The sequence below is a fragment of the Mya arenaria genome, chromosome 10 (assembly GCF_026914265.1).
Source record: "Mya arenaria isolate MELC-2E11 chromosome 10, ASM2691426v1".
NCBI lineage: Eukaryota > Metazoa > Mollusca > Bivalvia > Myida > Myidae > Mya > Mya arenaria.
Genome location: NC_069131.1, coordinates 37226011 through 37252594, shown reverse-complemented (window position 1 = coordinate 37252594; position 26584 = coordinate 37226011). Strand labels below are relative to the sequence as shown.

The following is a 26584-nucleotide window of genomic DNA, read 5'->3' as shown; positions in this document are numbered from 1 at the left end:
AGTAAAATATCTCACAATCTCATAATTACGCATTTTTGGCAGAACGTGTTTGTATATTAATTGTATAAACGCGCACATGCACCAGTTACAGCCGATTTTTACCACGCAATATCATCCACTATAGAACATGGCGTACGTTGGAACGACTGATTTGTCGAACAAATGTATTGTATTGTATTTGGTAAGTCCGTTGTGTTTTCATTAATTCAAACATAATTACTTTGGTTAAATTGAGAATTAAATAGGGTATGAAATTGAGTCAATTTACGAGTAAATAGCAGACACTAAATTTGTAGTGAATCAGACCAAAGAAAACTGCAATCTGATACATACAACATAGTAAAACATGCTGAGATAACCGACACAAACTGTACGGCTATTGGAGATGTATGAGAGATACGATTTGTGCAATGCAGCCATACCACGAAATTTGTAAAGTAGACCTTGAACCCTCAATCAGCACCAGCTGCGAAAATCATTAACAGTGCCTTAAACTGTTTTGTAAGGCCAGGCAAACACTGTGTTGAGTCAGGTAGTGTTTTAGACTACTTAGATAATATTTCTGGGAGAAAAACCTTTCGGATGCACAAACATACACAACAAGAATTATATTTTCCAGTCTGAGCACTTCAGAACTCTTTACAATTAACTACGCTGCAAAATATTGCATTGTTATTTTAATTTAGCAGATCAGGACTGTACTCTTAGAATTCTTAATGATTTATGCAAAAATACACTTTATTGGGAACCAATGTGATAACAATTACACATTTAAATACTACGACTAATAAATATTGCTATGAAGCTTTACGAACTACTATTATAAATGCACCGCAATACAGACCAGGCTCGTTGTATGGCGGAGACGTCCGAGGTGTTCCGATTAGTATAACTCAAGACAGCAGTGTCGGTTTGTTCAATGCTAGTAATGGTATTAACAGAAGAAAATAAGAAATGTCCCCCGTTACCGGCTTAAGCAGTTTGCTATTTGCAGGAATCACTCCGCTTTGATATTCAAGTTTTAAAAAGATCACATATTTTTTATACTAAACTTTTAATTGTTTTCAATGTTGTTAATCTTTTCCCAGCAATGCATGTTCGTCTGAAATAAGCTGACGTATTTTATGTTTGTATATGTTTTATCTTTTACTCCCTTGCATAGTTTTTTGGACAATATTTTTAATATGTGTCATAATGTTTGCTTAAAACTTAACAACAAGCTTCCTGACTTATGACAGCTTAAAACACGACTAGCAGTTCAACACTTTAACAACAAGTTTGTTTTGGCCCTCTTTCTCTAGAATAATGTTCGTTCACCCTACACTCTAGAACAGGTAGATTCGCAAGAATATCTCGCAGATTTGCAAAATGATAAAAACTAAACCTCTGGAGTGTTCTCCTATTTAAACTGTATGCTTTCTCTCATGGCAACAATAATTGTGCATGGTTTGAACTATTCGATCATCATGTGTTGCAAATGCCAGGTTCGCTTTTCGATAGATATAACTCATTTCCCTTCGGCAAGAGACATGGAAGTTGAAACAATATCCTGATGTTAAACCCATGGATTTAATTGTTTATTGTCTAAAAGTCTTCTTTGCTAACAGTTATATTCTCCTGGGAGAGTTATAGGAGTGTTGACTAGATTGTAAATATATAAGGGTTATTGTGCTAATATTAAAGTACACATTGTTGAGTCTGGTATCCTTTCAAAATGTACAAGAAAAGTGATTTGGTACATTTTTTCAGTATTTTTTTATGATAATATAACAAAAAATCGTTCTCAGAACTGCATTGGATTTAGGATAAATCGGTGTTATGTCTCATGACATTTGCAGTGACGAACAACTCGTGACGTAATGTCACTTTTGGAAAACCTTGGATTTATATGTCTTGTTATTACCGTGGCGACCATGTTTATCAGTTTTGTGACGCCATATTGGGTAGTGTATGATGGTGATTATATCATGAAACCGGTGCACAAAGGTTTGTTGGCGAATTGTGAGGAGGACATGTGTACTTGGATTTTTAAGGATGAGAGGATTAGCAGAGAGTTTCCAGGTAGAGCGTTTCTTTGGATGTTGTACGTTTTTAATTATGTTATGTTTATAAGTTAATGTTGTGATTCTCTTAACAAAGAATACAGCTCAAAACGATGCCAGGTGGTGTAGCGGATTGGGCGTTACTTTTAGTATCTACCATCTCTTACAATTAACCGTTTCAGTCAAACATAATGTAATCTTTTGGTGTCGTTTTTTTATATTTTTTTTACTTTTGACAGTTGTTCTTCATTTTGAAAGTGTTGGTTTTGTACTGAAAACGATAAGAACCTATAATGTTATCCAAATTTGTCGTTAAAGCCAGTTTGGCATCGCTAGGAATTATCCTACAATGTGAGATAAAAGCTCATATTATGATAAAACAAACATATACTCAGTATTATGAAAAAAAAATTGAATCTACATCCACTTTCAAACATGAAAGTAATTTAAAGATACACAGTTTGATTACATGTCTATAGCGTCAAAATGAGCTTCTTTGGAAAAAATCATCGCTCTTTTTTGTTTTCTGTCAATGATACCACCCCACCCTCCCCCACCCTTGACTGTAAGAAAATGTGGCCACGTGATATTTTCGCAGTGCAGACAGTCTTCTTTAATCCCAGGTTAAGGCGGATAGTCGCAAAATTGTGTAAACAATTGAAATGGATTTATTTTAACTAAGGTAAAATAAAAGAAGAGAAGCTTCAAGACATATTCCGTATCAAAACATCAAATCGATAAATATTTGGAATATAAGATAAGTAAGAGGTATATTTTTATGAAAATATAGTATTTATTTACCTTGAGGAGAGTGTATTTTTCTTTGTAATATCTTTAACGCTTCTTTCATTTATTTTTGCTTAAAAATGAACGATAAACTAAAACGCGCACAATGTGTTTGTTTGGTTACATGAACAGTTTTATTGAAAAATAAAACATTAAGAGACAAATATCGGATAATCATGCGATAGAGTACAGGCGATACAATTCGTTTTGCATAATAAAGTTACCTTGTTGCACTTTTGCTAGCATACATATGATGCTCGGATGCAGAATTAGAACCATCTGCAATATGTCTGACACAGTTTTTTATTTCTTGATATTTGTCCTTGGCCTCATTATTTCCTTGCAGTTTTACAGTGCGCATAGGTTAGTGAATTGTGGTGGTGCCGTTCCGTGTACTTGGATATACAACTGAACATGGAAATTGATGGGCGGATCCAGGAGTTGGCATTTAGAGGGGTTCAAATTTGTACGTACAACCCTCTTCAAAATCGTGGGAATGTGAGAAGGGTGGTTTGGGGAACAAGATGGCCATTTCAAGTCTGACCTGTTGAATTCTGGTGTGTTTTTTTTTCATATTTTTTCCGATATTGTTTACAAAATCACTGAAATCTAGGTTTTGTTTTTTGTATGTTTTCAAAGAAACACCATTTTTTCATACTGATGAAAAAGTTTATTTATTATTTGTTGTTTCTACTTTATCACTGTTTAACAGTATCTTGCAAAACATGAATATACCTTAAAAAGACCTTATTTAACAATTCATATCATCCGTTGTTGTCAATATAAATCTGATAACATTGTCATATCCTAAGGGAGTAACAAGAGACACTTGTTGACTATTTACGAGAAAGGATCATGCTTAAAGGCGCTTCTTTAAGATAAATCACTTAACATTGATGATTATTTTAAGCTAAAACGATTAGTTTTAAAGCCTTGTGAGTTTTGTTATTGCAAAAAACAACAACACAAAAACATTTTAGTGCTTAGAACAGAAAGAAGAGACCATACGCACTGACTAAAGAGAGCTTGAGCAGATTTCACAGAAAACATCTTAAACGGGAATAAACACCGTGTTACCGCTTTTGATCTTTTAATTCGATTTGACTGTAATATTTTGTAGCCGACTTTGTAAAAAAATGTGCTATTTTATATATCGATGAATAAAACGTTTCTGCGTTGGTTTCCGACTTTCGCACGTTGCTTTGGACTATATACGGAACAACCTATGCATATAACAAAACAAAACGAGGAAGAACCTATGCATATAACAAAAAAACGATGTATAAAATGGCAGACTTGGAATTATAATTGCAACACTTACAACACTCTCTAGAAGTTTAAAGATGCACTCTTATTCCCAGATAAGATAACCAAAATTTTTATTTTATTATTTATTTATTTGAAAGAAATTAGCATATTTATATCTTATGAGACTATAGTAGACAACAGTAAATCTTTTAGCATTCACCAGTCATTTAATAGTTGTTCGCTTTCTACTATCAAATAAACGGTTACAATCTTGTTTTCAGTAATTAATATTTTCCATAAATGCATTTTTTAGTAAGTAGTTAAAGGTATATCAGTAAAAATGATGTTTTTATACATGTGTATGCATTGATTTTTTAATAAGAGTGTCACTTTAAACGATATCATTTTACAAATAATCCTAAAGTAATATTATTATCTAGAATAACTCAGCGTTTAAACCTTGGCTTTTGACGAAACCAATCAATGCACGCTTTTTATTATCGAAGTGTTTACCATCGTGTTGACATTACATTTATACTCCGTGCTATAAGTACTACATAGAAGTTTCTATAAATATATTTCTGCCAATTGTTTACTACTTAATATATGCATAATATGTGACTGATGTACTATTGTTTAATTTTTAACGATCATATCACTTTTCCTATCAAAACTTGATCCGTTCCAAAGCTATTTAAATTATGCCGACTCATGTCACATTAGGAAGAGACAACATGATGCAGAAGATAATAAACTAAAAACAAACAAACATGTCATTGATTTATTTGCACTTAATTAAATTCCCATGTATTTTTGTTATTTCCGTCATATCGAAAATAGAACTGGCAGTAGACCTTCTGTTCATATTTATTAGTCTCATTTGCCAGCTTACATTGGTACCTTAAGTCTTGCTTTGGGGAAGTGAACTAGATGGACAGTGATTTTGCCAAATCTGCACAGCTCGTCACGTTGCTTGTAGTGTTACTTTAAATTTATTTACAATCATATGAACATACATCCGCCGTTTCATGGTACTTCTGGTTTTATTCAAAACTACTTTTCGGGTTTGAGCAAGATTTACCCTATCAATATAAAAGTTAATATCATAACAAGGTAGTATTTTCCGTTAAACCACTGTCTTCTTTTTTATTTAATAAATAGCAAACAATTAAACATTGACCATCTCCACATTGTAGATTGTTTTAGTTCTCAAATTATTCTGCATGCAGATATACTTCTTGGATATATCTGATACCAGATTTGTGCTGTTTAATTTTCCTTTTTTCAACACAGTTCAACATGAGTTGTATGCCCGTGCAATAGTCCATATATGTTTAATATTTCTCCTTGTGTTAACATTGCTTCTTGCATAGCCATCGCCATCGCCATACCCATTCGTTTGCATATCATTTCAGCATGATTAGAGACGACGCAGGGCTTGTTGCCAGTGGCCCTTATCCTAGGGCTCCTCGTTCTCCTGGTGGCTACCCTATCCCTGTGTAAAGCGTGATTCAGCTATAAATTTATATATTATAACAAACCTAAAATATTTCGATTTTCAGCATGGTTCAAAGCGACGCAGGGCTTGATGTCAGTGGCACTGGCCCTTGGACTTATTGCTCTCCTGGTGGCCACCCTTTCCCTGTGTTGTACGTGCCACAGCTGTAACCCTCACCATCCAATCTGTGGATTCCTCATCATCGCATGTGAGTTATCTAAGGAGTCATAACGAAATTTTTGTAATTGCTATTGAACGATTTTGGATAAGTATGCAGATGCTTTTCTTTTCCAAATGTCATCTGACTATGTATAGTTCAGTATTGGCATTATTTGTCGTTTTATGATAGTGTAATAAAATAAATGAGGAAAGATATGTACACTGAGTAAAGTAAACCAAACCTGCTTAGTATGCTGCCAAAATTCAAGGCAGCATTTTATCTAACAGCAAGTATAAGGGTTTTTACTATGGGTTTTCTTATCGAGGTTTACACTAGAGAGGATTTGAAATGTGCACTTGTCAGTGCCATGAATTTACTATCTTTGAAAACAAATAATTAATTTCATTCACATTGTGTCTATTGTACATATACATTTGTGTTGCACAAATGTTCCTTGCACGTGATGAAAGTTTTTTTGAAACCAATCAACAGCTCAGACGCATTTATTTTACAGTTACCACTTTTGTTCCTAATGCGTTTTTCCTTCCTAGAATTGTAAGCATCTTAAAGTAATTTCATCATATTTTCTGTGCACTTGTTTCTTAACCAATACAAGGACTATCAAATTGTGCACCTGTGCAGTTTGTCTCAAGGTAATTAAGTTGCATCAGCTATAATAAGTTAATACTGGGAATATGTTTGTCTGAGGCTTTAAGTAACCAAAACTTGTCTGAGGTATAATTGACAGTCTTGATATCGGAAGCTCAAAGCAAAAGTACATATAATTTACGACCTGTTCGAATCGGCAATAAAAAAACAAATATTAGATCGGTGGGTACCTACGATGTAGTAAACAAGTATTGACGTAATCTGAAGTTCAATATCTTCATTACTAGAATACACAAGTTTTATAATATGGCCTGTATAAAATCGACAAAAGACAAAAAACAACTATATAGTTTACAACGCACAAAGCACATTTCTTTTGCTGAATATAGTCAGAGAGCTGCGTCGAATGACTTCGTGGACGAAGAGGACAAGATTATGACAAATCCTAACGGTTGTCAGTCTTAAAATGTAAATGAAAATATGAAGCACAATTCGTCTATTTGCGCATACATGTACGTGGATTATATAAATACATGCGTGGGCCATCAGGTTGTATTCATGCTGTATTTCGGAGTTGTTCCTGTAGTTATCATTTTATCATAATTGCACCACCGTTTCTAAAACCGTTACTTCGATGTCTCTGTATTTAGCTCCATACCCGTCCATACAGAGTGATTAAATTTAAGTCGTCTGCGTCTGTAAGATTACATTATGTGTCGTCGGAGCTAGATACATATCAACAGGATTGTATATGTTGGATATTACACATAATATCAACCAGATGTTACATGAGAAAAAAAGAAACGAAAAGTATGTTATGACCAAACGTGAGTCTAGTTAAATGTTGGAATGTAACTGCAAGTTAAAAAAGGCAAACTTCCATATCGCAACGGTAACCAGCAGGCAGAGCTTAACAGTAGTTTATGTAGAGTGCTGAAAAATTGAAGCGTTATTCACCGTTTGCACTATAGTTATTGAACGTTACTCTTAGCAACATTGTACTAAATAATTACTTCGTCCGAACACCTTTTAATTGAAACTATACAGCTCTCATTTTATGTGCATGTATGATTTTTACTACTTGGGTAGTGGGGCCAATAAGAACGACATTGTTACTGTAATAGCCATTCTTTGGTTCATGCCGTAGAATGTGCAACTTGTCATTTGAATAGCAAACCATGTTAAAAAAAGGCTTCTTGCATTTTTCTGGGGCCCCATAATTATTTTTTTTTTGCCCCGAGTCATTTTCTGTAGATAGATAAGAAAACCGTACAAAACGTTGTGTCTTTTCAGAGTACTGTTGACACACGCTTACTAAAAGTTCCAGAAAGTTTGGTCCTTGAATTTGATATTACATAAACGCAATTATTATACGTATATTTCAGTTTTATCATTTCACATCCTCAAAACAATGTGTTTTAATTGATAAAAATGTTAAATATATGAGAGTCATTCATACATAAGGATTCAATTTTCAGCCATACGCGTACTATTTCTGAATCATGCGAAACAAATTGATTTATATCACTCTATAAAGAATGGCCATAATTCGTTAATCAAGTCAATGTCCGGATTAAATTGAAACCAAGAAGAAGATAAATGAAAACCCGGTTTCTGCGCCTTATATAAAGCAAGGATTGCCTCGATTTAGCAAAAATGATATAGTGGTCAGAGGCAAACTCAGAGAGGATTTCCAGCCAGCTAAAAGCACACGATATCTTTACAAGATCATTTTGATTAAAACTAAGAAATCACAAATAAATGCATTTCGTTTACTTTCAGCTGTGTCTATAGCGGTAGCCATCGTGGTTTTCGGGATCAAGGCGAAGAATGAATGGGGCATCGACTTCCAGATGGAGCTAATGTCTAGCGGCCGTTTCGGGTGGTCATTTTGGACGGCAGTAGGTGCTGCGGCCAGCGCCCTGCTGACTTCTACCATCTACTGTTGTATGGACAGAAATAGACACTAAATAGAGCAATTGTACGGATGAAGGCGAAACGGTTCCTACTGAATTTTTCCTATGCTCTTCTTCGCTAATAAGGATTCCTTTGAGTCTAAGACCGCTGGGTTTAAAATTGAACATTTTCGTGTAAATATTGTTTACACTCTGGTTATACAATTAGTATACATTTTATTTTCAATCCATATACCCATTTACATACCACAAATGTTATGTAATGCTATGATATACACTGGAAGAAAATAACAAAACCGATTTATAAGCAGGTGCAAACCTCTTTATGAATGCAAAATAATCACCAGTGTACAGATAGTTTTAAAACATTGCAGTTAGTTCTGGCAGCCATTATAATTACCATGTGGTTATTTTGTTACGAGAGATTAAGTCATGTTTATGAATAGCTATCAGTGAGCATACACGAAATGGCACTACAGTCATTATAGTCAAGACTTTATGTAAATGTAATGTTACATGGAACTTTTCCGCTTTCGCTCCCGATTTTTGAATCGTCTAGTTAGATAGTATGTATATTTTACATTACTGCTTATTATTTTGAATATTGTTGATCTATGTCGTATATTTACAATTGTATATATTACGTGTTTGTGAGAAAAGTGTTTCATTTCATGCTCATTTTATATTTCATTAGCTGTGCATACAAAGCTAAGATAGATATTGTGTCATAAAGAAATAGTTTCATATATGGCTGTTTTACTAGACTCTTCTACTAAAACGAATAAAATATATTGTGCTAAATGTATCTTTTTGTATTCATTATGATAATGGTTTCATTCATTGGCAAGTTTCTTTTATCTCATCATACAAAAAATCGTTGAATTCCCAAATAAATAAATACGATTCCAAAAATATAAAGACGTGTGTATTGATGAAAAAATCAATAATTTTTTAATCGTAATTTTACAAATGTTTTTATTGAGAATTTAGTCTGTTTTAAAATCCCGTGCCTGTGGTTCCATCTTACAAACGAACAAGTGACACAATATTAAGTGAATGTCATGGATCAAATTAAAAGTTTTACTTGTAAAATCAAACAAATTGTGACAAAACCGCCATGTAAAGCTCTTACTTTCGAAACAGATATGAAGCTATTATACGAAACGTGCTTCAAAAACAACCAATCGTACCAGTTATATGTGCTATCAGTTACGTACCATGTTTGTTATGTAAAAATGATTCATAGAATGATTCCAGATTCATCCTGGTGAGTCTCTTTGTAATATACGTTAAAGGTAACGTTTTAAATTGTATTTTACGTCGCAATGATCATTGACGATCAAGAACACGTAGCATACGCTATGTAAAGCTTTTTAGCAGCGAATGTATGTACGCTTTTTTAAATCTGCTATGTACATTGTGGTTAGGATCCATTTATTAGTCCTAGGTTCTAACAAGTACTATTATCATCAAAGCGTCGAGGGGGATCGAACCAAGGACTCTCTGATTCAGAGTCCGATACGCTACCCACTCGGCCGCTCCGGTTATAAACTGAAAGCCGGGCTCTTTCAGGGGCATAGTCTGCCCTTTTTCTTTAAAATGGTGAAGAAAAAGAAAGATGTCTTTGTTTTAAGTCCACATAGAACTAAAAATACCAGTGTCATTTTGATTTTAGTTTGGGGACGTTTTGGCTTTGGATGGGGCCGTTTGACTAAATTTGTGACGTTTTGAACTTAGACGTTTTGACCTGCACCCATCCCGGTATACGCTGGCACACACGATGATGTGAGAAACATCGCTGAGGTTCTAAAGCAAGCAAGCAAGCAAATTGAAACGTGAATATTCATGGATATTCGTATGCCTATGGTGGTACACAGAGGCGGGTTTAGGATTCGACGTTAGAATGGGCGTATCTTATGGGTTAATCTTTTGACCTCAATTCCTCCCTCAGAATCAAATTTTCTTAGGTTTTAAGTACTGCTATTGGTGATTTGGGGTACATCCGCTTGAAAGTTTTAACAATTTATAGTCCGATGGCGTATGTTGCCCTATATCGAAATCAAATGTAAACTTGGACGGTTAAGGCGGGGGGGACAACAAGTGCGCCCCTTCCATTGACATATCTTTCTGCCTTTGGTACCATTTGAAAGGGTATAGCATGCTGAATACTGATTTATAAAATAAATGACCGAACAAAAAAAAAGTGAACAGCGAAAAGGTTTTGCAAAAAAAACACCTCGATGTACATTGAAAAAACACTTTCCAAGGGGCATATCCCTGGTCTAGCTTCGCCCCAGGGTTGGTAAGATTGATCCCTGACCTCGTTCTCTAATAGGTTAAAATCATGGACATCGCGCTGCCCACATCACAACTATCATTGTCAACGATCCACAGTGCACTACGTAGCTTTTAATAATCTGTTCGAGCGAAGAATGCTCGCAAAAAAATATCTTGTTTTAAATAAAATACATGCATACTTTAATACACCCCGCCAGAACAGCATACGCAAAATAAGTAGCTCGTTTTAAATAAAATACATGCATACTTCAATATCTTTCCACAAGGACAGCACACACTAGAATAATTTCTTTTTTTCAAATAAAATACATGCATACTTCAACTACGCCCCGCAAGGACAGCACACGCTAGAATAGTATCTTGCTTCAAATAAAAACACACCACGTCACCCACAATAAACTGCACGTCTAGTAGTGTATATCTATGTTGTTGCGAAACAGAGCAGAGGCTATCAATTTCACTTAAATGCTATCATTATAGAAAATGATTGATTATTATACTTAAAATAATGACTTTTATGGTAATGAATGACTTTTTCATTTTAAAAATAAGTAACATGTTAATGATACTACATTATTCTGAAATTAAGCAAATGAGATCTGAAGTTGTGACTTGAAGCCTAATTGGAATCGCCTTAATCAATCAAGAAATAGTATTATAGCAGATATTTGACGGTATTTTAGAAAAATTGTTTTTTTTAGAATTTAATAAATGTTGATTTTTTTTCTCGTTCTCATAAATTTTTCGATGACTGAAGATCTAATTCATTATTATTTCAGTTTTTGGAGTTCTCTGCCAAAGTATTGAGTTAGTTCCAAATTTCAATTGGTTACCCTACAGGAGAGATGTATACGTGCAAGCACTATCTTGGCAAACGGGAAGTTGCCTCAATTTAAGAAGCCAAAAAGCTAGATAAAGTTATAATGTGCACCCTTCGATTCTTTATGTTATCCTCTTTTTTCTTAACTTAAAGGATTTGACTGAAAATAAATAGTGATGTGCACTTTGCAATAAATATGACTTTTGGGTACTTTATTGCAGAGTTATCTCCCTTTGTTTATTTTTATCATGCATTTGTCCAAACACTAAAAGATGACATGATTATTAACCTTTATTAATAATACCGACATCTTCTCACAGTAAATTACTCTTAAATTAAATACGCCATTTGTTAGAAATAGCAATAATGTCATTTGTGAGTTATCTCCTATTGTAAATATTTACACACAGTCACGTCCCTTTGTAACATTAACACCATTTGCAATAGTTTTTGACAATTAAGTTACCCTTGTAAATTTGAAATTTGTAATTTTATACAAGGCATTAGTTTCGTAAATCACTTCTTCTTAAGATCACTAATAGTCAAGACATGCTTATGTCACTGATTTCGAAGTTCACTACTTTTTTCTCACATAAATAAAATAAACAACGCGCTCACAGTGAAATCAACAAATATCCTTAATTTTCACACAACGTACGGTGTTCGAATATAAGATAACCAGTATTTATGTTTTTTACAAGTTTGTATATAACTTGACATTGGCCACATCATTTCCTCCCTCTATTATTGGGGGGCCTTTTTTACCCTTCTTCGACATAGCCGTTAGCCAGACCCTGTTTTATATTTTAAAAAATGCGTCTGAAATCCATAATTCAAAAGAAATAAAATAATTTGAGATTTCACGATTTATTGAATGCTGTTTCCTAGTGATTTACCTACATCTTTATTGATTTTTGACTTAATATTTGAAAAAGTATTTTTCCCCTAAAATACTGAAAACAAAACAAAACGCGTGCTTTCCAGCAGAAGGGGGCTAGGATGTCTTTTCCATAAATGGCAAAAAGACCCTCACCTGGAGGATGTGAACTTTTTTCACATGGAAAAGAAAGGTTGAGTCCGGTTGGTGGTCTTGGGTGGTCTTAAGAAAGGCTTCGCAACATGTTTATTGACAGGTAGTCTATTTGGGCGCGCCAAAAACGTTTGCCAGATGATTCTTAGAGTGAGGCCGAAACATTTCGACGTATCACATCTACGATATTGGAACAGTCTTTAGTTAAGTTTACTTAACAGGTGGGTACTTGCAGTTGTGAAAATTGTTTTAAGATAAAAGCAATTTTTGAAGTACAATAAACGCCTCTATAGATGTAAAGCTGAGAAGTACTGTGACCATATCAAACCTATAATAAATCGGGCGGACTCTGGGCATTGGACCATTAAATTAAATTTAATTTAAGCTAATTTACCGTTCTTGAACAAATAATTTTGAAGAATTATTTTGACAATCGTTAAGACGAAGTAGTCATGAGAAAAAAATTGTAGATTAAAATGGTCACGATTTTACTATTATTTAATTGATAGCTCGGAAAGCTTAGTAACCTACCACTCGTTACAATTGATACTATCCTGCTAGCACGTGCACACGCGCGCATGCGCATAAACGCACGCACTCACGCACGCCCCCCCCCCAACACCCCCCCACACACACCGGGAACGCTTACACACATACAGTCTATCCAAACTAAGAGAAATAGTTCCTCAACCGAACGCCCATGCGTTTAACGCAATCATTTCCGTTCTTGTCTGTTAGGCACAGTCATAGAAAGATATTGAAGCTAAATACAATATTCTTCCACAGGCTAACTTAGATCGCAATATATTAATCATTTACTGCATTCGTTCCATCACCGTTCGTTAAACAAAATAATTATGAAGTCTTGATTTTTAACTAGTATTTATTTACATTTGGTTAAACATTTGTTAAACATTAATATACTATTTTACACACTATATAATTTTATTATGCATAATTGTTTTGAAAGCCGTTAGAGTATATAAAACCTTTCTTCTCTCCCGCCGTATTTCCGAAGACACGAAGTACGTCGTAAGATTTGCCATGTACATTGTATTTTACATTCAACTACATGTCAACAGTTGGCTCCACTCGGACGAACGGCTGTCTCTTATATCCAAATCGTTTTGATTATCAAACAGTTTCATATCGCATTCGTCAATATGTCACAAAACCCTTTGTCCTACGTTTTGAGGGTTGCCAACAGTGGTTGTCGTTTTTTGTCATCCTCTTCTCAAGATTTTTGTTAGCAATCTTCTCGAAAGACTTTCTTCAGAGGTCATGTTTTCTGAATCAATATTTCAACAGCTCAATATTTAACCCTTTAATGATTTTGTTGAGGCCTCTTTTTTGTCTTTTGTAACTCAAACATTTCAGGCCGCATCGACCAGTTGTATTTTGCTGAAGCAATTAAACACACATAACACGTAAAACACAGTGATAAAAAACTGACAAGTTTTGACATCAATGAATTGATAATACATTGATTGAAGTTCAAGCGGAGTAAGAGTTTTGTTGAAAGCTACTAATTATTAAAATATGTACAGGTATTAGCAACAACGTTTTAATATTTACAGTCAATAATGATAAAAGCGGCACTGAAGTACATCAGTGCCACAAGCATAGGTAAAACAACACTATATATTTATCAACTATAAACTAATAGAAATTTCAAAAGCAACATAAGTAACCAATTACTAACAATACAATATATACAAAAGTATGCACAGTTCCATCCCTCAGTTTTATATATACAAACATAGTGTTTTACACCTGAAAGAGTTTGATATAAATTATAACACAAAAAATAAGAAACGAAAATAAAAATTGCAACGGCGTCATTTTTGTATAAACAAGCGTTCTGAATAATATGCTTTTGTTATCCTTGTTTAAAATTCCTAAATGCATTGTATCTATTGGTTGGAACCCGCGAAGTTAGCATACAAATCCTTGTCAAATCCTCGCAGATACTCAAGGACGCTCTCGTGACAGAATACGAATTGATCCTGTGAAAACACAAAACATGTTATACTTTAGCTTTCGTTAAAGTAAACGACATACACTTCATACGACTATAAAAGGGAATCTTATTATACTGCGAATGTAAATGATAGTTGTCTTTATGAATAAAAGCAAGGAGCAATCACTTAATAAAACATGACAATTACTGTAACGGTTGTCCCACTAAAATTCTATTAACGAAAGACGGTTACCAAATTCGAAATCGCCAGTCGTCGCATGGCTTTGACTTTCCTAACAGCATTGGGAACACTAACTTCGTGTTCTATGGCCATTTTCCTCAGCAACATTGAAAAAAAACCAGAATAGACCCGTTCTGTCTGCTCCATCACTATGTTGCGTAATACAAACATCAAAATTACTTTCAACCTATCTGCAGAGAGTCTAGTTATCTGAACGATACATACAGAGTTCATTTAAAATAATATGCATACAAAAGTTATCATTTAAATGATGATTTGTGATCTTGTCAGAACTATGACTATGGAGTTTACTGAAATAATACCCATATACAATTTATTTAAGCCCGATTGTGAAGACAGCTGTAAGGTGATTATTGTCCCTTCAATGTACAATTCGGACAGTAACTAGAACAAGTGACCTGCTACAGTAATGGGTAAAACACAAGACCATTTGATAAAACCAGACACCAGAGCCCAAACAGTGCCCCGCAGCAAAATCAGTTTGAAAAAATCTATATAAGATTTAATATTATTGCAATTCAAAACGTAAAAGTAATTCGTACAAACAATGTAGAAGTATCGGTCCATCTTTCTGTTTATTTGTTGTTTCCTCCACGTCGTTCAAGAAGGTGAGAAAGTTTTCAACAGAAAGAGGAACATTTTTCAATTCATCCCACTCGGTGAACTGCATATGAGCCAGAGTTTTCTCAGAAAGGCGCTGGAAAGGAAACATAAGCTTAAATGGAATCAGTTATTTTTATTTTTATGATGTTCATTATTCGTGATTAGACTAATTTTGGCGATCATGATGACGCGTCCAACTGTTCCAATGTTAGGCATTCAAAATGCGCCCAGCAATACAATAAAGAGTGATCAAATCGACGTTATTCATTCATTTTCATATTGCTTGTTGTAAATGTTTGTCGTAATCAAAAACGTTATTCGATGGATATAAATACTTTAAGATAATAATATTACTATTTTGTTACTACTTTTACCCCAGTCGCACTCGTATGACGTATCTTAAGGCTTCTCATTGCATAGTTTGGTTTCATTGTTTCACGTGAAGAGCTGATTTCAAATGAACCTTTCTTCAACGCCTGCATGTTTTCCGCCGGGTAGTATATTCCAACATTCTGTTAATAAACAATGTCAATTTACATCATTAATATGACAGCATTTATATTATTGGCTACAAAGTTGAATGGAATTATTAAATAAAGAAATCATGTGTGTATTATTTACCCTTTGTTTGTCCATGTCTGGTTCAAAACTGACAATACATGAGCAGTTTTCTTGGACAATCAAGGTTAGAAAAGCATTAACCGTCTCCGGCAACGGGGTCTGTGCAACCAGAAATCGGCATTTTTCTCTGAAACCCTGTAAAAGGGAAATTCACCTCAAATTCTCGGACTGTGCATGTAAGATAAAATGGTATAATAATAATGAATGATACTTTTTTTAAACCATGACAATGCGTAAAAACTGGATAAATGTTCCTGTTCTCATCTGTCTGACTGAAAACATTAACAATCAGATAAACAACAATTGTTATTGATATTATATGAATAGCTATTGTAAACCATTAAAAAACTACTTAACTGTTAGTACTAAAAATAAATATCCAACAATGAAAAGTATTTGAAAACCTAGTATTTATTTTAATTTCAATCCCTCAAATATGCCATGGCTGTAGGAGAAGATTGTTACAAATCAAAATATCATTTAGTGCGTATGCCTATGCGAGAATACATTCAGTTAAATTGAATGCATTGGTTATCTAATTTAAACGAACAATTGAAAGTTTAAAAATACTTACGATACATTGAATAAAGCAAACTAAACTAAGGTTCACCCACATGTATGTACACAGCATTGATGTAATCAGACGATCCACTTTCCAATCCAAGGTAGAGTTGTGGTCGGTTTTCATCATCTACAATCAAAAGTCATTTTGCGTTATATGTTTGGCAACTAGATGTGTTTGTTATTTCCAATGTATTATTATATTTAAGTGCAATACGAATATTTCTTAAGGTTTGCGTGTTTGAGGTGATACTCTCAAATCATAGATGCAGATTTCACTGTGTTTCTTATGTTATTGATGTATTTTATACTGTTATTAATCTAGGTATCTTCTTTTATGACTATAAGGAAAAAGAACGTATTCAACTGGTAATATGTCTTCATTGGTATTCTCTATTAGGAAATGAAAGACACAAGGACGTATTTACCTGGTATGTCTGCATTAATATTCTCTATTAGGAACTTAAAGGCACAAGGACGTGTTTACATGGTATGTCTGCATTGATTTTCACTATTACAAACTTAAAGGAACAAGGACTTATTTACCTGGTATGTCTGCCTTCGTATTCTCTATTAGGAACTTAAAGGAACAAGGACGTATTTTCTTGGTGTGTCTGCATTGGTTTTCACTATTTGGGAACTTAAATGAACAAAGACGTATAACCTGGTATGTCTGCATTGTGTTTCACAATTAGGAAACTCCAATGAACAAAGACGTATTTACCTGCTTTGTCTGCATCGGTTTTTACTATTAGGAACATAACGGAACACGGACGTTTTTAACTGGTATGTCTGCTTTGGTTTTTACTATTAGGAACTTAAAGGACAACGGACGTATTTACATGATATGCCTGCATTGGTTTTTACGATAAGAACTTAAAGGAACAAGGATGTACTTACCTGGTATGTCTGCATTGGTTTCACTATTAAGAACTTAAAGGAACAAAGACGTATTTACCTGGTATGTCTGCATTGACATGCACTGTAAAGAAACACGGACGAATTAACCTGGTATGTCTTCATTGGTATTCATTATTAGGAACTTAATGAAACACATACATATTTACTTGGTATTTTCGCATTGATATTCACTTTTAAGAACTTCAAGGAATAAGGACGCATTAACCTGGTATGTCTGCATTGATTTTCACTATTTGGAAACTTAAATGAGCAAAGACGTATTAACCCGGTATGTCTGAATTGGTTTTCACTATTTAGAAACTGAAATGAAAGAAGACGTGTTTACCTGGTATGTCTGCATTGGTTTCTACTATAAGGAAACTTAAATGAACAAAGACGTATTTAACTGGTATGTCTGCATTGGTGTTCTCGATAAATAACTTAAATGAAAAGACATATTTAACTGGTATGTCTGCATTGCTTTTCACTATTTGGAAACGTAAATGAACAAAGACGTATTTACCCGGTATGTCTGCATCGATATTTACTTTAAGAACTTAACTGAACAAAGACGTATTTACGCGGTATGTCTGCATCGATATTTACTTTAAGAACTTAACTGAACAAAGACGGATTTACCCGGTATGTCTGCATTTGCTCGATTTTTAGCCAAGTACTGTTTGTTTCTTTCGACTGCGTTCGCTTCCTGTGTCGATCGCTGTTCAACGGTGTGTTGAAGTTGCTGCAACAAATGAAGAGCGTTTTGTAGTAATGATGCTATATGATCAAATTAATAACCGCAAGCATTCGATAAGAAATATTATCTTTAAATATTAATAAACTACAGAGTCTAAAGGGTCTAGGTTAAACTTAAACTTTAGATATAAATAAACCAACCTGAAATTGCCTATTTAAGTCAGCTCTTTTTGTTGTCTTCATGTATTGCTGAAACTGTTCTGCCTTGATCGGTGTGCAATTGAAAGCCAGGGAATACACAACAGCTTTGTGGAGATATTCATACTGCTTCTACAAGACAATGGTGTTACGAAAACCTAAACAAGAATATAAACTAAATTATAAAAATTGGAATAATTCCATATCATGTTTGAAAAGCAGAAAATAACCCCATGATAATACTTCAATTTCAAGTTCAAGGTCAACATCTTAAAAACTCATGTTAAATAAAATAAGAAATATAGATAATTGCCATCTTCTCAAAGCATTGAAAACATACCAGCTATTATCTACATGGGCATAATTGTATGTGCTTGATGATAATACAGTATCGTTAAAATAATATCGTAACGCTCATTTCATTTCTTAACACCCATAGCGTAATGTCGAAACGCGAGTATTGGCAATCTTATTTTAATGAAAAAAGGGCAACTATGAAGTGAAAATAGATGCGATATGATTTTATGAAACCATGGTCTGTATCATATTCGGCCTGTTCTGTCGCATGTTGACCACACATCCTGGGATATCAATCGCTCCTTCAGTTTACCCTCTTTCGTCAGGATATCAAGAGCAATGAACGTGCCCGTTCGTCCCACACCAGCACTGCAAAGACCGACACAAGACAAATATTCATAAACAGATATATTTTTCCATGATACCATTTATTTTTCGGCCCGTGTAAGTACCCTTTACATTTAATTTCAAAGTAACCGTCAATTTATTTTTATAACGGTCAAAACAATTGTGTTCGTACATATTGGTAGAATAGTAACAGTATGTGCCTGTGTTTACTCGATGATTCTTTTGATCGTATTTGTTTGCTAAGCAGCACAAAGTAACCGGACATGAAATGCGATGAAAAAATTGGAGTGTGCGCGAAAATTTAAAAAAAAAGAAAGAAAGAAAACATTATTGGATACATTCTGCTTTATCCTGAAATAAAACTAAAACTAAAATAGTCTCACATTGATCGGTTCATGTTTAAGATCTGTTTAGCGTTGTAAATTTGAAAAAAAAAATGTGTAATCATCAACTTGTAATAATTCCTTTTTCGGAACGCAGAATGAAGTGACCTTCCAATAAACATTGTGTTTTAGTGGAACACTTTTAGGCAATTTACAGCAAGGCATATACGCTCCAATTGATATAAATCTTAAAAATAAATCACTTTTAATAACTGGTGAAAATTGACTTTGAATATCTTATATCCGTAAAGAATTCCATTTAAACAATACCCAATACACGTTATCATTAATAAACTATTACGTATTTGACGAGATACAGAGAAAATTGCGGTACCAATACCAGCCAATTGAAGACAATATATGCCAGAACTCGCTCAATATCGACCAAACTCGCCCAATAGCAACAAAACTCGGCTAATATGAGTTTCCTCCGTTTTGATTGGCTACAAAACTCGCCTAATATAGGATTTGAGAAATGGGCCGTTTTCATTGGCTGTCGAAACTCGCCTAATATGAGAAATATGCTGGAATCTTCTTTTAAAGTAGCCATTTTGTTTTCCGTTTCCGACTGATTTGAAAAGTTTGTGCTTCGTATAAACCTATTTGAAATACTTGAACCTATTGAATGATTGAACCACTTTGAACGGATTGATATTACAGTTGTATTTAACCCGTTGGTGGATTTTACGACTATTACGATTGTGTACGTGGACGACGAAGGTGAAACATTTGACGTTTTGGAAAACAATTTAGGAAATTAAGACGAAAAGACAGGCTTCCTTAGACAATACAATGATTTATTCATAAGTATGTGCAATGTCACTTTAAGGATGCATGTCAAAATCAGCAAAGTCAAGTCTAGAAAAGCAGACACCATGAATGAATAAGGGATAAATACGGCTTCAATGTGAACTAAAGGTAAGTTAAAAGAATGTTTTTAACCAAAATGGTAATAGTTAATTAATACAATACTTATTAATTAGGTGATTTCATATTGGCCCAGTTATTTGTCCTTGGTCAGCTGTATATGCCTTCGCCCTTTCGGGCTCAGGCAAGTACAGCTAACCTCGGACAAATAACTAGGCCAATATGAAATCACCTAATTAATATCATTATATTATTAATGAAGCAATGGCAAAGGAGACCATGAACACTTAACTTGATGTATGCGATGTCACGTCTTTACTAAGAATGACCGATTCAACAGCATAACAAAGCTATACCTGCAGTGGACCACAGTAGGTCCTGTACACGTTGTTGGAGTATTCAGTACTCTTTGTCTGAACTCAATGATTGCTGCGACATCTTCAGGAAACCCTTTGTCAGGCCAACATTGAAGTGCAGTTGGTAGAGGGACCTTTCTTCGGATGACTTTGTGAACGTATTGTTAATGCAAGCAGAGCGCTTAATTAAATTCAATAATTAATCTATATTCAAATGCTATTTTATTTTTACTTTACCAGACACATGCATGTATTGTGAATATATGCAATTTATGCTATTTTAATTGTTGTCGTTAAAAATTATATTACTGTTGTAAATTGAAATTCATAATAATATAATTTATTTTTATGATGTCTTATATTGCATTGGATATATATCGTCGTTCATTTTTTAATGCATCTACTGTGTACGTTTGTTATTTGCAACAATTTTTCTGCAATGTTAATAATATTCGTTAGCCGTCCCGATTGCATTTTGAAGTCCCGCTGATACGTTAAATAATGTATTGGTATCTAAAGTTTTTACATTCAAAACCCGGTAATATGGTTAGACCTGTCCAAATTGAGTTGAAGATTTACTTAATGAGTCTCCAGATTAATTGCATTACCAATGAAGACATGAATTCAAAAGAACGACATCTGCTTTCGTGGCTTTTGCCTTCAACATGAATACAAAAGCGTATTACAAGATTGTATCTATGTACAAAATTAGCGCATGCTTTTAAAACTTATGGATGTTAAATACACTAAAAAAACTCAAGTCATATTTTTTTATCATGAAACAGCTTAACTTAAGAATTGGTTTTGCATATTATAAAATTAGAGAAGCATGAAGCATATGGAATCTAATGATAAGTTCATACCTTTGCAATTGTAAGGGCTCTCCTTGTAAACTCAGCATACATGTCCTCCGAATGACACGTAATTCTGAACTCGCCATACATCTTGCTAATACCAACGTTTGGCCAATACTGTTCACATTTAGTCGTCTATCATAAAATTAACATATAATTGAATAATGGTTTAAACATATTTTCATGATTTCAATAATGTTTATGTTTATGTACGTTATTATGTTAAACAAAATAAACGAGCATTTATTCAAGTTTTTAATTTGCGTAATGTTTTGTATATTATTGATTTTTCAATTTGTTGCTTTGGGAAACATCGTAAACTATATCCAAACGTATCAATTCATACCGAGTTTACGTACTATACGTTAAACATTTATGTACCCCATTTTCAATCAAGTTTGTGACCATGACAATCTTTTCAACATTGTGTTGCCAAACCATTCGCCAGAAGGGTTCGAATTCACCACCCAGTTGCTGCGACATTGGTCCTGAAAGATATGATAGCAAATTGTAAGCTAAAGCATGCCACAGTTTGAATTGGAATCTACACGTCTGCAGCCCGGATTTCACAAAGAAAATTCAGTCGTTCAAAAAGGGATAAAACACACCTTTGGAGCTATTTTTTTAGGTTGTTATTATAACTGTCTAATCAGATAATTGATTTTAAAGCGGGAATCTATTTTGAAGCCTGACCCTGGCAAAACGCATTTATCTTAAATGTCATAGAAACATCGAAGTGTGTAATATTTTGTAACGAATGTGTTATTTTTACCTTATGTGGCGATGTACTCTTTCCTCTTTTTATAACCCTGCAGAAAAAAGAAAACAACATCATTTAACCAATAACCATAACCGTGTAAAGGAATTTGATTACATCGGAGATAGATATGAACAAATGTACTTACAGCTAATCCTAAATGTTGTTATATCGATCGATATTTATGGCACGGATTATCTTACATGGCAGATTGGAAAAGGGAAGATTTAACATGATCGTATACGTAGACAACTTCGCCATCAGCTAACTTAACGATCGCTATCAGTAATACTTTCAAACGACTGGATTTTTTTTTATAGTGAATGGGATGACGCTCGCTACCATGATATCTTTAAATGTAACGACTATTTAACTTATTACATAGAAGCCCTTCCCTTAACCTAAACAATATTGCCATTTGTTTAGTCATAAAATCAAAAACTCCCTTACATCAATAAAACTTGCATTGATGTAATCTGTATCTCCATCTCGAATCTTTACTCTGCAATCGTCATCTGTTGCCAAACACATAAAATGTTATTTTGGTTGGATATCCAAAACGGGTTAAACAACAATACTCATAATTACAGCCGAACAAATGCTTTACCAGATTCATACATTTGTGACATTGTCAGCGACGATGACTGGAGGAGAAATGATATTATTATTAGCGCGAAGCATATGCAGGACTTTCTTTCGTTGACGATGTAATATTTGTGCATTATATATCAGCGTCTATGTTGTATACTTAGGTTTTACATACATGGATAAATTCCCTTGTATCTGTTCCTTGGCATGTTCTCACTTCTTTTGGAGTAAACGTACGGCTTAATAAGACCTTGTGGAAAATTCTAGCAAATCAAAATAAAGATAAATATATATAATGATACAGATAAAAACATGTATTTTGTAATATATATATATATATATATATATATATATATATATAAAAATAAGAGGAGTTGTTTCCATTGCAAAATCGTTCATATATATATAAAGATATGATTTTGCAATGAAAACAACACCTCTTATTTTCTGACTCGATCGGATACAATAGAGTACATCACTTAATCCTTTAGACCTCTGATTTCACATTGCGGCTTTTGTACTTTTGTATAGATTATTTTAAAAAGAGGAAGCTTGAACGATTGAATGCAAATGTCCAAAACCCGTCAATGTCACTATTTCACAACTAAGTCTATATTTTTAACCAGAAACTGATCTTCTAAATCTGTCATTAAGCTTATTGTCAGCAATGAGTCAAAATAACTACCTCAAATTCAGCTTTAATATCATCTTGTGTTAATGAATCAACGTATTCAACAAGACCGTCAACAGACACTTTTGACTTTTTCAAAGCGACCGAGTTGTTGTAATATACACCAGTAGTACGTTCGGCTGCTTTGTGAATATCATCTTTATCTGAATAAAGATTCGTATACATAACTCATACAAAACACTAGTAAACCAATCCCACGTTATGAAGTTTCGAAATGTTTGACGTAAGAATAAATGCAGCAAATGTAAAATGTCACTAGGCTAACATCGGTATGTGTACTTTGTTCGTTGAACACAACGATCATTTATGTTAAAAGACAGTCACTTAAATTTGCATTAATCTTTATTTCTTTTAAAATACAATCTTACCAAATTCCAGATTTATCTCGCATGTTGATGGTGGTTGCATAAGCGCAGAAAACCTGCCTGCCTGATGTCGGTGACTCAGTTGATTAGAATCCGTGGAATCTCGGTTGTCCCGCCCATTCCCTTCGTTTGCTGTGAATAATTTAACTAAACAATATATAATAAGCTAACAATCAAACATACCAATGTGTTGCAAACGGCTTTGATTTCAAAGAAGTTAGACAACTATTTGCGACAGGAGAAAACTGTTGCGATTTGTGATTTATGTTGGTATTGTTTTTATCTTGAATTACATGGCATCGAGCTTCAAATTAATACGAACTAATAATGATGTTTCATTGGGTACAAATGTTCATGTAACAAGAGCGTCAGATATAATTTATCTGAGACTTCTCATAGGGAAATTGACCCTATATAAATATAGCAGAGGCACTCTGCATGGCGTCCCTACGAGGACAACTTTGATAATATAAGTATATCCGTCGATAAGTTCAAGATTAATAACAATAACGACGTTCTGACCTATGACATTCAAGCATAAACTTGAATTAATGTTTAGAAAAATGCAGGTGTGAAAAGATTGTCAATAAATAAATTATTTGAGATTTTGATACAACAAACAATCATTGACTGTTGCCCATTGAGTATGAACCCGAAAGGTGACATTTCACTAGTGGCTTGTCCATATGTTTTAAAGAAGTACTTCTGATTAAGTTGCAATGTTTTTTTTAACATCCAGAGTAGGTAATGCTTCACTCGTTAATAACATTCACTTTGGCGAAACATTCAAACTCTTATTAATATCTAAATCGTTCTAAATATGCAAACATACCTTTGTCTTGACATGCGTGCAGCTGTGTAGTGTCCAATAAAGGCATTTCAGATGAATTGTACCGACAACGTATACGACATTCATTATTAAGCAATATTTAATGACGTAAACCAGAATATGTTATGTTAATGTAGACTTACAATTGTTCTTGTTTTCGGCGATAACGTCAGCTTTGGCAGTTGTATTCATGTTTCCGTTTGTTATGTGTGAGGGAAACAGTCGAGCTAATCTGTTAGAAAGTAAATATTATAATTGAGTCTAAATTAATTGAACACATGTGGTACATCCGCATTATTTCCTAATCGGTTAGGTATTCTTGTGGAGACGTTAAATGCATTTATATTCGCACAGTCGACGATTTAATTACAGGTCTATACATTTATAATCAATCACATATTGTATATCACAAAATGTAAATACCTTCGACGCAGAAAGAAGACCGCAGCAGCCACACCAATGATGACCACAACAGTCACTACCCCCACAATATATCGTTCTGGTGACACAGCAGCTACATTAAATGGCACATTTAAAGTAATTTTATACTCTTCTAATAATTGAGGAACATGTAGAGTTAATTTAGAAACAATTATATTCGGTGTGAACAATAAATGAAAATAAATTTCTTCAAGAAGTCAACAAATCAACAAATAAAGCTATGCAATCAATGAATAGTCTTATGTTCTATTTTATTAAAAAGTGTTTGCAATTTATATGGGATTATTACCTGTGCACTCATCGCCCTCGTAGCCATCAACGCATCCATATTTACATTTACCGGCGTTGTTACAATTCGTTTCTGTTCCTCTTAGCTCACAGTTTTCGGGGCAAGGAGTATCACATTTATTCGCCCAAATGTTTTCTGAACAACCGACTAGACAAATGCCAGTGTCGGAACTACACTGATTGTTCATGCAGTTGCTATTGCAGCTAATGCAACTTCCATTTTCATGTACGTAATATCCCTCATTGCACAACAAGCACTCTCCATCGATCTGGTTACATTGTGAACACTCAGCACTAAAGAACGAACACTTCTTAGAACAATTCATACCATAAAAGCTGTCGATACAACCGGAAATACACTCGGGTCCGTTTTTGCATACACCATCTCTACAATGTTTTGGACATGCACAGCACGCATTGTTATCAACGTAAAACGTATTGTTAATACATTGATCGCACTCATTTCCGGAACAAAAGATCGATTGACACGTGCATTGTTGTTCAGGATTAGCGTACCCCTGTGAACATGAAACACAAGCATCTAATCCAATCGCGCAGTTGCAGTTAGGAGGACATCGGCATGTTGAACCACTGTAACCATTGAAGCATGTCACGCAGTGTGATGAATCATTTTGTAGACATGTTGCGCATGAATTGCCGCAAGGGTGTGTGCACTTGTCACCCGAAAAACCATCAACACAACCATATGTGCATCTCCCTTCATCTTGCAAGCATGTGCTCCCTTTGCAATTATCTGGGCAATGTCAGTCACATGATTGTCCGTAAAGACCGTCTTTGCATTGTTTGCACTTTTTGCCGGTAAAATTCGGTAGACAGTCACAGAATCCGTTGTTTCTGTCACAAGCCATTGTTTCTTTACAACCGACACTGCATACTTGCTCACAATAATTACCGTATCGTCCATCTGAACATGTATCGCATGTAGTTCCATCAAAGTTAACTCGACAGGAGCACGTGCCATCTCTTGAACATTGTGTATTTACACAGCCTACGGGACAGAGTTCATTGCAGTGTGTCCCATAATGTCCGGAAACACATTCACTGCATGTAGTTCCATTAAAATTTGAGGTACATTTACATGTTCCATCATCGTTACAAACAAAATTTTGACATCCTGTAGAGCAAGGTGTTTGACATGAGGTGCTGCTGCCATAGAAGCCTTTTTTACAGGATATGCAATCTCTGTCAGTCGTACATCGGCAGTTCTGATATGTGCAGTTTAATTTACAATCTGAACCATATTTTCCTGGTAAACATGGCTCGCATCTAGGCCCTTCGAAATCAGCTTTAC

At 34.3% G+C, this 26584-nt stretch overlaps 1 protein-coding gene and 1 pseudogene across 3 annotated transcripts; one reads left to right on the top strand and one right to left on the bottom strand.

The window, feature by feature from the left end:
* The first annotated feature begins 1461 nt into the window (after positions 1-1461).
* Positions 1462-8999, top strand: LOC128206107 (transmembrane protein 47-like). Of its 3 annotated transcripts, XR_008256389.1 has the most exons (4): positions 1462-2061; positions 3175-3385; positions 5639-5782; positions 8126-8999. XR_008256389.1 is itself a non-coding variant. In XM_052908298.1 (3 exons), exons 1-3 carry the CDS (start codon positions 1860-1862, stop codon positions 8311-8313), a joined length of 534 nt encoding a protein of 177 aa, XP_052764258.1. In that variant the 5' UTR covers positions 1462-1859; the 3' UTR covers positions 8314-8999. The 3 variants fall into 3 exon arrangements, 2 of the variants coding, with proteins under 2 accessions (XP_052764258.1, XP_052764259.1); XM_052908298.1 differs by lacking the exon at positions 3175-3385; XM_052908299.1 differs by lacking the exon at positions 3175-3385 and having other exon boundaries at positions 1462-2083.
* Positions 9000-13392: 4393 nt separating this feature from the next.
* On the bottom strand, positions 13393-26571 carry LOC128206492 (receptor-type tyrosine-protein phosphatase mu-like; annotated as a pseudogene).
* Between the last annotated feature and the right edge of the window lie 13 nt (positions 26572-26584).

Excerpts from the sequence above, each read along its gene's own strand:
- LOC128206107 (XM_052908298.1), top strand. The coding sequence starts at position 1,860 with ATGTCACTTTTGGAAAACCTTGGATTTATATGTCTTGTTATTACCGTG. Across the intron at positions 2,062-5,638 it reads GATTAGCAGAGAGTTTCCAG|CATGGTTCAAAGCGACGCAG; the intron begins GTAGAGCGTTTC and ends TTCGATTTTCAG. Across the intron at positions 5,783-8,125 it reads TGGATTCCTCATCATCGCAT|CTGTGTCTATAGCGGTAGCC; the intron begins GTGAGTTATCTA and ends GTTTACTTTCAG.